Raw genomic sequence first — 12062 nt, forward strand, 5'->3', positions numbered from 1 at the left:
TCATTCTCCAGCGAAGCGTTCATCAGCTGATCTGGGCTCCCCTGCTGGCCTTGCATGCCCAGATGACTGGGTCGCTTACCTGAGGAAATGCCACTATTTCTCAGAGACCGAAGGGAACCGGACCTACTGCCGGAGCAACTGCTCTTCACTGGGCGCCTCCCTGGGTGGAATTGACAGCAGTCAGGAATTGATGAGAGACTCTCTAATTGCCATGTCCTGGCCTGGGCACAGCGCTGACCACTGCAGTAGAATCGGGGCTCTGTCCTGTGGGGCGGGGAGCAGCTGTGACTCCTCTCGTGCTGGGAGGTCAGAGCGAATGAACTTCCAGCAGCTGAATCCCAGCCCTGGCTGGACCTGGGGCCCTAGTGTCTGGGTGTGATCACAGGGATCGCCCACTCACCCCAAACAGGGGGGAAGCCCTCTCTAGGGCAGCGCTGGCTCCAGCATCTCCCAGCCTGCTGGCTGCCTGGGGTGTTACTGAGAGCACGGCCAGCGCTCCTGTTTCAGGGGTGGGAAAGGAGCAGCCAGCTGAGGACGAGGGGGCTCCTCTAGCACGGCCCCTGGCCTGAGGATGGGGGTTTGGTGGCCTCTTGGCATGGACCCCTCCTGGTTCAGATTGACTCTCTCCCTCCTGGTACCTCGCTGTGGGGAGCAGCGGCTGCTCTGTGAGAGGAAACGTCTGTGCAAAGAGCTGAGACCCAGCAGCTGCCCCCAGTCCAGGTGAACTTGGGGTGCAGGTGACTGGGAGCACATAGGCAGGCTGTGTGGAGTGGGAGGGTTAATACTTACTGTCTGGATGACCTTGTGCTTTGCAAGAGGGAGGGGGAAATCCCCGCCCCTCCTGGAAATAAATTGAGCACCCGTCAAGGTGCGACTGGGATTCTCTGCCGCACAGAGCCCTGGGGGGTGGGGGGAGCACCACAGCTGGGGCTGATCCAGGCCGTCCCTCTGCTTTCTTTAAGACTTTCCTGCTTTGCTATAAGGGAGTCCTTGACCACTGGATCGGCTTCTACAGGGAGCAGGGCCAGCCTTGGAAATGGACCAACAGCGCCGCATTCGACAGCCAGTGAGTCTCTCGCCCTCTGTATTAATGCCTGGGTTAGGGGATTGTGGTGTGTGAGCTGAGGTAGCTCCACCATTCAGTGTGAGTGAGACAGACAGACACGGCCCTGCTCCGGTTGCTTGCTGTGTGCATTACAGACACAGGGAAGTGATGTGTCCCCAGAACTCTCAACTCCTCCCCACAGCGCGGTGCTGGCCTGATGCTGGGCCCGCCATAGTCAGAGGTGCCCTCGGTGGCCCTGAACTGGGGCTCGGGTCCTGCTGGAGGATTGCAGCAGGTTTGAGTTACTTGGCCAGTGAGGTCCCTAAACCTGAAACAAGGCAGGACATCAAAGGAGCCTGCTGCTCACAGGAGCTGGGCGCCTGGGCTCCCGTAGGCTGGGGTAGAAGAGTGGTGGCTGCCCAGACAACACCCCACGATCTAGCTCTAGTCCGCCAAGGTAACTGCCATCGTGTTTCGCTCCAACAGTCGTATCTGAGCCACGGAATGGCAGACCAGGCTCAGCAAGAAAAATTATGGTTCCAACTATGCGCCTGAGAATGTTCTTCCAATGAGCAGGAGCTTCCAAACACTGGTTTTCCAGTGGGGTATCAATTCTGCCACTAACTTTCTTTCGGGCAGGGTAGTTGCTAACTGACCATGTATGCTGCTCACTCAGTGCACGATCGGTAATGTATGCAGTATTCTTCCAATCATGGAAGCCTTCGCTGAACATTCCCACTTTTTGGTATCAGAAAACAAGCGGCAATAAAAACAGCACACTTTCTTACAAGGCGAATAGACGAGCCATTCTCACTGGCCCAGCTGTTTGTTAGGCTTCACTATTCAAATGTTGATTTGGTCAGATAACGATTCTGATTGGTGTACTCTCGCTTCGTCAATGAAAGTCAGCCTCTACATTCTGGCAATTCTGTTTGCCCTTCTCAGTCCAATATACACTGAGAGCTTGAGAAGTCATGTCCTACTCGCCTGGATCGGTGGTGAAGGATATTTTTATATGACTGTCACTGGGAAAGTCTTCAGAGGACTGGAATGAGACTGCAGCTAGAGAAGGCACAGAGGACTGCCCCTTTTCATCAGATGCAGCAAGTCCATTTGGGCTGAATTTTTTCTGGACTTCCTCCCCACCGGACTTAATAGAAGGAAAAAATGTTAGGAAAGAAGGAGTACCTTTCAGCACGACATCTTGTCTGTGCTGTCTTTCTTGGGTCTCCTTCAACTTCTGTCCTCCTTTCTTTGACAGGACTTCTATTGTCCAGTGTGGACCTACTGTCTACAAAGTTCAATTTTCCTTGGGCCCATAAACACTTACTTAGCCCACAAAGACAAAATCACAACCACCATAAATTGAATTCATAATCTCGATGAATTAATTTGTACAAAGCAATATATTTCCGATGGCCCCGCTGCCGTCGCTCAGCTGTTACTGCAGCATGGAATGGAGGGCCGCAAGTAGGACCTACAAATAGGAGGGCCTAAGGCTATACCCTTATTAGCCTATGGGTTAATCTGGCCCTGGTCATGAGGCTGCAAAATTAATTCTTAATAAAAAATGACTGACAAGGAGCTGAATCCCAGTCTTTCCTTCCCTATTTCTGCCGAAATGGTCTTCATTCTTTGTTGGACACCGAAGTGAAAATATGCCCCTCAGTCACTCCCAATGCCTTCACCAAGATAGAAAGCGAAAGTAGAAAAGTAACTGGAAGGAGGCTGTGCTTTCAGGTCCTATCACATCCCTATTACGCTTTGCTTTGCCCGTGGGCAGTGAATTGATGGGGTCAGGCCAAGACAATCCCAGTGAAATGTTTTTAGAGGTCCATGTAATGGTCCACCATCACCTGAACAAGCCTTGAAACAGCAGGGAAGCCTTGACTGCATGAATATAGTTAATAGACAGACAAGGTGGGGGAGGTGATCTCTTTTATTGGGCCAACTTGTGTTAGGGAGATAGACCAGCTTTCACAGCTCTTTGACAGGAACACTCACAGTAGAGGGGCTGTTAACAGCACTGCAGCCATAGGACAAAAAGAGGGGCGTTTGTGGGTTACTGCTTGTTGTAGTTAGCCATAAATCCCGTCTGTCTGTTCAATCCTTGCTTTTTTGTGTCTAGCAGGCTAGATTTACAAAATGTTCCTGCCGAGGCAGAGTTTCCAGCTTGTCGCCGAAGCCCCAAATGGTATTTAACTAATTTTGTGTCCCAGCCACCCCCAGATCTGCCTGTCTCCAGCCCAACTATTAATTCTGCCCCCTGCTCAGCCCCCACATCTGCCCCTCAGCACCATGTCAGTCTGAGCTGCGTGTGTCTGTGCCCTGCCCCCAGAGTGCCCCATCCCAGCACTGAGCCAAGCCAGCCTGTGTGGTGCTGCTGGGCAGAGGTCCAACCAGCTGGGCCCCACAGAGAACTGACCCAGCCTAGCTGGGACTCTGTCAGCCTGGTCCCACCCACATCATCATCCTGTGCTTCCTATTCCTCCCTCCCACGCAGCACTGCCCCCAGCCTGTGCCAGGGATGGACTTGGGCACCCAGCTGGATGGCACTGGGGGTGTGACCAACATCACAGGATTTTGGACAATTCAAGATACTTTTAACTCATTTGAGAAATTTGGGGGAAGTTTGTTTCTGTATCAATTTCCTGCCTTTCACCATCAATCCCCATCTCCTCCCCCGACACCTCTCCCTCCCATGTCATCGAGGGAGCCTTTCCCTGTAGGAACTGAAGGATACCAATTAAGCAGGGATGCTTTCTGTTTGTAATGAATTTTTCCACTGGGTATTTTTAACCTAAAGAAAAATATTTGTCCTTCCTGTTTGGTCGAATTGCCTTGATGGCTGTGTTGTGGTGGGGAGGGGGCTGGGGTTCTGGTTTCTCTTCTCAGGAGCGCTGTCCACTGTAAAATACTGGCCTAAGGCAGAAGAAGGAACTTGAGAGTTGCTGCTAGTGGGTAACTTGAGTAACTGATTGGACCCAAACTGAGTGCAGCAGAGGAGGTAACTCTGGGTGTGCGTTTCACCTCTAGCACCGTTAGGTTCTTTTATGGTCTCCAAGATCATAAGAGCTGAGTGATACACAAATCTTCAATGTATTTATCCTCACACCAGCCGTGTGAAATAGGGAAACATTCTCACCCTGTAGCAAGGCACTGTGGCCTTCCTCAGAGCCTGGGCCCGAGAAAGAGTCACGACACCCCCTCTGCACAGAACCAGGCCCTGCAGGCCAAGCCACCTGGAAGCAGAGGGGCGGAGCCAAGGCCAGGGAGGGAAGTATAAAAGGCAGCCCAGCAATTCAGTCAGGAGGAAGCTGCCGCCGAAGGCAGACGTGTCTTCCCAGAGGCTACGGTCTAGGTTGGACCCAGGCCCTGCGGCTTTTGGGCATAACCACCCTGCCGACCGGAGCCTCCAAAGCCTGCCTGAATTGCCGGGCCTGAGTGACTGAGTAGGACCGCTGGACCCTGGGAGCTACCTGCTCCCGAGCCTGCTGGGTGGGAGAAACCCCTCGAGGCGGGCCCTGACCTGGAGGAGCTGCCTGATGTGGAGGACTCAGCCGCGTGGACTGAACCATGTGGACCGGAGGAACCCCTGGGGAGGATGACCCATGGATGACCCGAAGGAGTTTTGGGACCTGCCACCAGTCGACAGTGAAGGACTCGCATGACGCCCACTCGCTGCCTCCCCCAGCCACCTGAAGGGAGCTACGTGGATGCAGGTACCCGGGGATTGGGTGGGAGGAAGTAGCCTAGGGACAGTCGACCAGAGAGTGGCTGTGTGTGACTGAGTCAGTCAGCGCATTGCGGCTGGATCCCCGACGACTTGGTGGCAAAACGCTTTGCCACTGGTAGGGCCCTGGGCTAGGACGCAGTGGAGTCGGGTTGGCCTGCGTCTCCCTCCCCGCTTCCCTAACCACCCTGGGAGTGCTTGGCATCCTCTGCACTGTTGGCCAGAGGATGCCAAGCTTTGCCAGTCCCACCTGACTATAAGGCTGGTGGCTATAGACCACTGTGCCTGCCCCGCCCTCTTGAGGGCCAGGGGCTGCAACCTACTTACATGCCCTGCCTGCTTGAGGGCCGGGGGCTATTGACTCCTTCGCCAGCCCTGCCCGGCTTGAGGGCTGGGGGCTGTAGACTGTACCGGCTCCTCCTACTTGAGGACTGGGGGCGCCAGACTACTCACCACCACCCTGCCCTGTTTGAGGGCCGGGGGCAATAGACCACTGGCCCACCCCGCCTGTTAGAAGGCCGGGGAGCCACAGACTCCTTACCAGCCATGCCCTATGTGAGGTCCAGGGGGCTACAGACTGACAGGGAAGCCTGGCCCACCTGGGGACCAGGGCTACAGACTCATAAGCAGGGAGCTAATTCCCCTTGGTGAAAGCGCTGTGGCCTTCCTCAGAGTCTGGCCTGAGGAAGGGTTGTGATGCCGCTGGCTGGACCGTGCCACCATCCTACACACCCCTTTTCACAGATGGGGGCTGATGTCCAAAGAAATAAAGTGACTTGCCTGAGGCCACACAGAGTCTTGAAAAACAGAGAATATAACGTGGGTCACCCCATGACCACTGGACAACTTCTGAAGTTACAGCTCCTCCTTATGCAGTTCTAGCTCTCGTAGTTGTGTTGGGGAAGAGGCGACATTCAATGCCCTGTAAACTTGCTGGGGCAGATCCCAGCAGTGCTGTGGAGCAATGAAACTTTACACCAGCTGAGGATCTGCCCAGAACTGTTTTCTCAGCGATAAGTAAATAAAAGGTAGAGCAGGGGATTTTAAATTTAGGATCCTTCCATCACAACATTTATGGTTTTTTCAGTGCAAAAGCAAACATGAGGTCATGATCTCATTATACCATCCCACTGGAGATGAGGCAAGTGATGGTTTCACGTCAGTGTAGCTAATCAAGGTGACCCTTAACCTCCTGCCAAACACTCTCCAACCCACAGAATTCTTCTTGACCAATTATACTGAGGTGAAACCATCACTTGCTTTGTCTACACACAGACTGTACAAGGAGAGAGAGAAACCTACATCCCAGTGTAGACAAACCCCCAGAAACTGTCCCTGGGGGCCAGTCCCATCCCATGAACGCCTCCCTGCAACCCACAGCAATTCCTGATGGGCAGAAGAAATGTGAACAACATAGCTAAAAATATATGAAATATCTTTGAATAAATTCAATGTCTCTGGGGAAAAAAGAGGAGAGTCAGCACCACGTATTCAGCTACCTCTCCACAGAGCACAGCTGAGGAATTCCTGATTTACATGGTTATAGACAGCACAAGAGACAGAGCACAGGTTGGATAGCAACGTATCTCAGTAAAACACAATCTCTCATCATAGGCAGAGGCCAGTATAGTCCCTGCTGGTGCTGGGTGTGACACAACCAAGTAGAGAAGCAAATCCCACAGCTCTGCCTCCCAATAATTGCAGCTGGAAAATTAAAAAAGAACAAACAAGAATTGTCTTTGATGCTTTATTTACCCTAAATCCACAAATACCCAGCATGGTGAAAAGGAACTGAGAAGCAGCTTCAATATCTACAACAATGAAAAGAGACTCGAAGATTTTGGGGGAAAAAATTTGACACTAAAATGCCATCAAAGGCAATTTATGAGTCAGAGTCTCATCATCAGCATGTTTTTATAAATCTGTCCCTTTTCTTTCATACTGTTCATTTTTACACACCATTTTTCTAACACTCCTTTCCCATCCTATTGGTTTCTCTGTGTCTCTTCCACTCTCCTCTGGTCCCCGTCACAGTCACAGATCATTCCCCCGACGTTCTCCATTCTCTCCCTGAGTTTATCCCTTCCCTTCTAACTGCCTCTGACTGGTTCCCCTCTTCAGAGTGTTTTCCTCCCATTATTTTCATAGCTATTTTACACCCTTTCTCCAGGCCTCTCTGGTTATTTTGTTTTACTTTATCTTTCCCTTTTGTTTCCTCTATTTGCTCTGGTTCAACTCACCCTAGCCCCAGGGGCTCTGCAGCGTTGCCAACCCCAGAGGTTAAAAATCGTGAACCAAAACGGAAAGTCATTAAATTGAACCTGCAAAACATGAGGTTTCAGAACAACACAGACTGTATTCTGGTTGATCCTGTGATTTTTGAACTCTCCCTGCCCATCCCCTGTGTGTGTGTGACAATTACTGTGGTGCCAGCCCTGCAGCGACAGAGGAAGGTGACTGTGGCCCTGCGGCAGGAGCTCTGGCTGGGAGCCCCAGTGAGATCTAACCCCACAGATTGTACAAAACCCTCCCTGCCGCTGCGGAGCTTCCAGCTTCTCCCAACCCCCCAAACCCTCATTAATTAATGCTGGGTCCGGCCACTCCCACGTCTGCCTGTCCCCAGCCCGGCTGTTAATTCTGCCCGTGCCCAGCCCCACATCTGCCCCTCAGGGCCCCTCTGCTCCCCCTGCAGCTCCAGGGGTTCTTCACCCTCCTCCCCCTCCCATCCCTGGTGCTGCTGGGAGGGGGAAGGAATTTCCAGGGATCATAGAGATGAAGGGCCTGGGACTGGGTAGATGGGAGTCCTCCAGGGTCATACAGACTAGGGAGTGTGAGGCTTGAGAGGGTCCCCAGTGTCTTAGGGACACAGTCTGAGCCGGGATCCTGCCCCCACCCAGAGCCAGGGGCGGATTCTCCCCCCAGGGACAGAGGCCGGCGGGAAAGTGAAGATTGGGGCCTGGTCACCAGCATCGAAAAATGTCACCTGCCCCCGGTCACAGTCCAGACACACCCGGATCCTGCTGGGGACCCGGCTTGGGAGCAGGGGGGTCTCAGGGGAGGTGAGAGCCTGGAACTGACCCAGCCATTGCTCCACAGCCCAGATCCCCCACTCAGGGTAATGGCTGATCCATCCCTTCCTCCTCACAGACTCCCTGGCCACCCCCACAGCCCAGTGTTGCCCATCCCCCACCTCCACCTCCCAGCAATGTCTCCCCGAGGTGAATCCCTCACAGCCCAGCACACAGCGCTCAGTGTCAAATCTCTCAGGGTTGTTGGGCAGATCCTGCCGTGTGTCTGCCCATCTCACACTTTTCCCATCTGCAGACAGGACGAGGTTTAGATGAGCCGTGTCTGGATCCAGAGTCACATTCACTGGGGAGAGAGAATCAGAGCGTTAGGGGCAGAGCTCAGCCCTGGGGGAGGCTGGGACCATTTCTCACACTCCCCAGCTGCCCTGCTCTGGCTGGGACACGCCTGGATCCCAGGGAGCTGCCTCTGCGCTGGGCACCTGAGGCTGAGCAGAGCTGTCACTGCAGCTCCTGTAATGGGACCAAGCCACTTCCTTTGTTTCTCATTTGTTTGCTGAGGTTTCAGCTCCCTGCTACCCCTGCTGGGGCTGCTCCATTCCCAGCGGCAGAGACACAGCAAGGAAGGGGTCAGAAGCTTTTAGTGAGGAGGCAGCAGAGGAGGCAGGTACCAGCTTTAAACCCCTGAGGCAACCTATCTCCTAATCTCCACTCCCAGGCCAGGAACAGAGAGGAAGATGCAGCATTGGGACAGAGCCATATAAGAGCAGAGAGCAGGAGGTGGCATTGGCTGGGGTAGCATTTCATGTGTTTAATTTTAGGGCTGTGTCTGTCATGGCAGGGGTTGGGTTGGTTTTAACTTTATCTACAAATTCATGAAAATGTTTTAAGTGGAATTTTCTCATAAATTAAAAATAACTCCACCTGCAATCTCACCCTGTGTGTGTGCTCCTCGAGATTCCCCTCCTTTTCTCTCCAGTTCAGATGGCAGAGTGTCTGGAGGGGGAAAGGAGAAAAGAGATGAGATTTCCATCAGATTTATAATGATGTTCCTACTCTTAACTGACCCAGCTTCGTTTTAATTCTGACAGAGAAAGAGACAGAAAGGGACAGAGACATGCCCAGGTTTTTAATAGAAATAGAAACTAAACTGAAACCTTGTTTTCCTCTTTCATTCAGGCATCTCACAGCAATGGAACCAACAGCCATTAGATCTTACAACCACACTAGGAGATACAATCTGTAAAACAAATTCACTTTCCCCTCATTATCGCTTACCCGTCTCCAGACCTCAGCTAGTTTGTATCAATCACCTCTTGCATTTTGTCAGACCCTAGACCCAGATCCTGCAAAGACATTAGTGTGAATAGAACTTTCCACACTTTGGTCCCTTTGACATTAAAGGGATGTTAATAGTTTGCAGGGTCAGGGCTCTTCATTGTAAGCCCCTTAGGTCTGTTTACCCAGCATCTCTGCAGATCTCAGCACAACAGGGCCCTCGTGCTCCATAGACTGAAACACACATAATAACTGATTTTATAAGTGTGGAGATATGATTTGGGGGAGGGTTAACTCAATGGCCATATTCACCCTGAATTGGCAAAGGGATAGAGGGGGGCAGTTTGTGACTCTCCCAGTCAGTGGCTGCAGAGGCCCATGCAGACCTTGGCACAGACTGAGGAAGGGCTGAGATCCAGACAGAGCAGCACCCTTGTTTCTGTGATGCCCCCACCCCCCAAGGCTTTGCAAGTTCTGTAGTTGGGAGAGAAAATCAGTGACCCAAAATTAGGCCATTTTGCTACAGTTGGGCCTCAGTGGTGTGGTCTTTGTAATTCACGGATTAATGTGAGACGTCCTGACGCCTCGCCCCCTGGTACACCTACTCAATTTCTCTACTTTCCACCTTTCATTCAATAGACACGTCATCTAATTATGAACCACTTGGCCAAAGCCCGCCTCTCCCACAGTCTCAGAGGCTCGTCCCAATTTCCCCTCCGAGATCCCATTGCAGCACCTTTGAATGTCCTCAGAGTCTCCATTAGTGCTATAGTTTTCTGGGAGAAATCACTGAGTCTCTTTTCTTGTTCAGGAGAAATCTGCATTGGCTGCTGGAACTTCCCCTTCTCACACCTGAAGAGAAAACTTCACATTCTTATATTTCATTCAGTGACACATTATAATTTGTTGTTGGTGAAAGTTGCTGCTCTAATGGGCCTGGAGCTAGAATTCCTCTGCTTCTCCCAGCTTCAGAGCAGGTGCAGCACAGGCTGTGGCAGTGAAACCTTCCCTCTGAAGGACCCATTGATATTCTTCAACTCTGGCCTGGAGAGACCAGCTCTGGGGACCAGCTTTTTTCACTTCATGTCTCCATGCTGAGATGGACAGAAGATTCCCATGTTACATCTTACGGAAACCTGTTCACTAGGAACTAGGCCAGTGGTTCTCAACCTGTGGTCTGCGGGCTGCTTGCAGCCCAATCAGCACAGAGCTGCAGTCCATGTGACATCCTCAGGGCCATACAGGTAGTAGATATGTTGTGTGGATGCGGCCCACATCACATATAGAGAACTGCATACGTGGCCCACAATGGTAGGCTGAGAGCCACTGAACTAGACTGACACACCAACACCCCCTCCCCAGCTCATTGCACACAGGTCTCCAAACAGTCCTGTGCTGGGAAAGACTCTTGATCACTGCTGCCCTGGGGTGAATGGTAACCAGCACCCAGCAGTGAAAGGCCCATATTCCAGCCCCACTATCCTGAGGCAGCCAGTCCCCCAGCGATGTGACTTCTCTAGTAAAACTTTAGGTTCATCTTTCCAACTGAATTGATCATTCCGGAGTCTTTAGGATAAGTTGATCAGAGAGGTTTGTATCCAACATGTGACCTTCCCCACACATTTTGCTGTGTGACCTTGGAAAGCTGTGGTGCTAACATGGTTTCCAAGGTTTTTCCCAGCATTGTGAAATGTGAGGGGGAGGGGAAGGAGCCACGTACCTGCTCAAGGTGCTTCTGATATCCTAGAAGGGAAAGATAAATATAATCTCAGTCCCACCTGACACACACCGGGGATCCAAGGTAAGGCATATTGCAATATGAGGAAAACAAGCCCCACCCTGCCCCAGGGCCATGGATTTACTGAGCTAATGGGGCTTTCCCATGTCTAATATCAATGTGCCTCTGACTCTGAAAAGAATAATAGTCATTCACCTGTCAGGAACACACACACTGAGTTACACTGAGATCTCTGACTGCTGGACTCCCGTGGCCATGATTCAGGAGCTGTCCTGTCCCTGTGTTGGGATCTGGGGTATTTCTAACTCAGTCTCACCTGCAGGAATTCACTCTCTGGCTTCTGACACTTCCCCTCCAACTCACTGATCAGCTCACTGAGACGGGAAATCTCTTCAGAGAATTTAGGGACATTTTCATTTTGTCTCTTCACAATCTCCTTTTCCAGCTTCTCTATCTGGGCCAGGAGGAGTTGTTCTTGTTTCTGCAGGAACTGCCGCAGTTGCTGAAATTCAGACACAGTCTTCTGCCTCTCAGTTTCAATTTTTTTCTGTGTAAAAATAAGGAAAGGGGTGGTCAGAGACATGGATGGAGCCTGGGGTCCTATCATGGAGCGCTGTGTGTGCAGGAAGAGGTATTTCTTTGCAACCTTAAGATTTCTGACACTTGACTCTACTCTGTCATTACTTTCCTTTGGCCCCATTATCTCTTAAAGGGATATTTCCACATCTGCCATGGTTAGAATATGTGTTATCAGTGGTCTCTGGGAATTCAATTCCAGAGTAGTAGGAGGCAGGAATTTGCACTGCACTGTCACAGAGATGTCAGGGCATAAAAAAGATTCAAATGATTAAATAGGGCAAGAAATGACTGAAGATGCAGCTGATAGTGCTGCACGGGTGACATTCAGTTCACTTTGTGAGAATTTGTGTGAAAGCCACAAGGGCTAGACATTAACTGATAACTGAAATGAAACCCTCGATTCTGCACATGAATCTCACACAGGAATCCATAATCATGGAGAAATTCATTGAAGCCCATGGTCAGCAGGATCATGAAGGAATCTAATTACTAACTACAAGTCCCTGCAGATTAATAATAATGGGCACCTACCAGATACTCTTGGCTTTTCTTCTCTCCAGTTAATTTAGATCCCAGGATTTTTTTTTTCACTTCCCTTAGAGTCTTCAAATGGGACTGAATTTTTTCCTGAAGAAACAGAAATGATTTGGCTGGTTTTATTTT

General features: G+C 51.2%; 1 protein-coding gene across 1 annotated transcript; it reads right to left on the reverse strand.

The window, feature by feature from the left end:
* Positions 1-9385: 9385 nt before the first annotated feature.
* On the reverse strand, positions 9386-11427 carry LOC137142124 (E3 ubiquitin-protein ligase TRIM15-like). The gene is made up of 3 exons (XM_067531354.1): positions 11137-11427; positions 10803-10825; positions 9386-9934 (listed from the first exon to the last, which is right to left on the reverse strand). Exons 1-3 carry the CDS (start codon positions 11425-11427, stop codon positions 9727-9729), a joined length of 522 nt encoding a protein of 173 aa, XP_067387455.1. The 3' UTR covers positions 9386-9726.
* Between the last annotated feature and the right edge of the window lie 635 nt (positions 11428-12062).

This window comes from Emydura macquarii, unplaced genomic scaffold (assembly GCF_026122565.2).
Source record: "Emydura macquarii macquarii isolate MOO-44397 ecotype Brisbane River unplaced genomic scaffold, CSIRO-AGI_Emac_v2 contig_3164, whole genome shotgun sequence".
Lineage (NCBI taxonomy): Eukaryota > Metazoa > Chordata > Testudines > Chelidae > Emydura > Emydura macquarii.

Excerpts from the sequence above, each read along its gene's own strand:
- LOC137142124 (XM_067531354.1), bottom strand. The coding sequence starts at position 11,427 with ATGATAGGACCCCAGGCTCCATCCATGTCTCTGACCACCCCTTTCCTT. Across the intron at positions 10,826-11,136 it reads CAGAGAGTGAATTCCTGCAG|GATATCAGAAGCACCTTGAG; the intron begins GTGAGACTGAGT and ends TTTCCCTTCTAG. Across the intron at positions 9,935-10,802 it reads ATCAGAAGCACCTTGAGCAG|GTGTGAGAAGGGGAAGTTCC; the intron begins GTACGTGGCTCC and ends TTTTCTCTTCAG.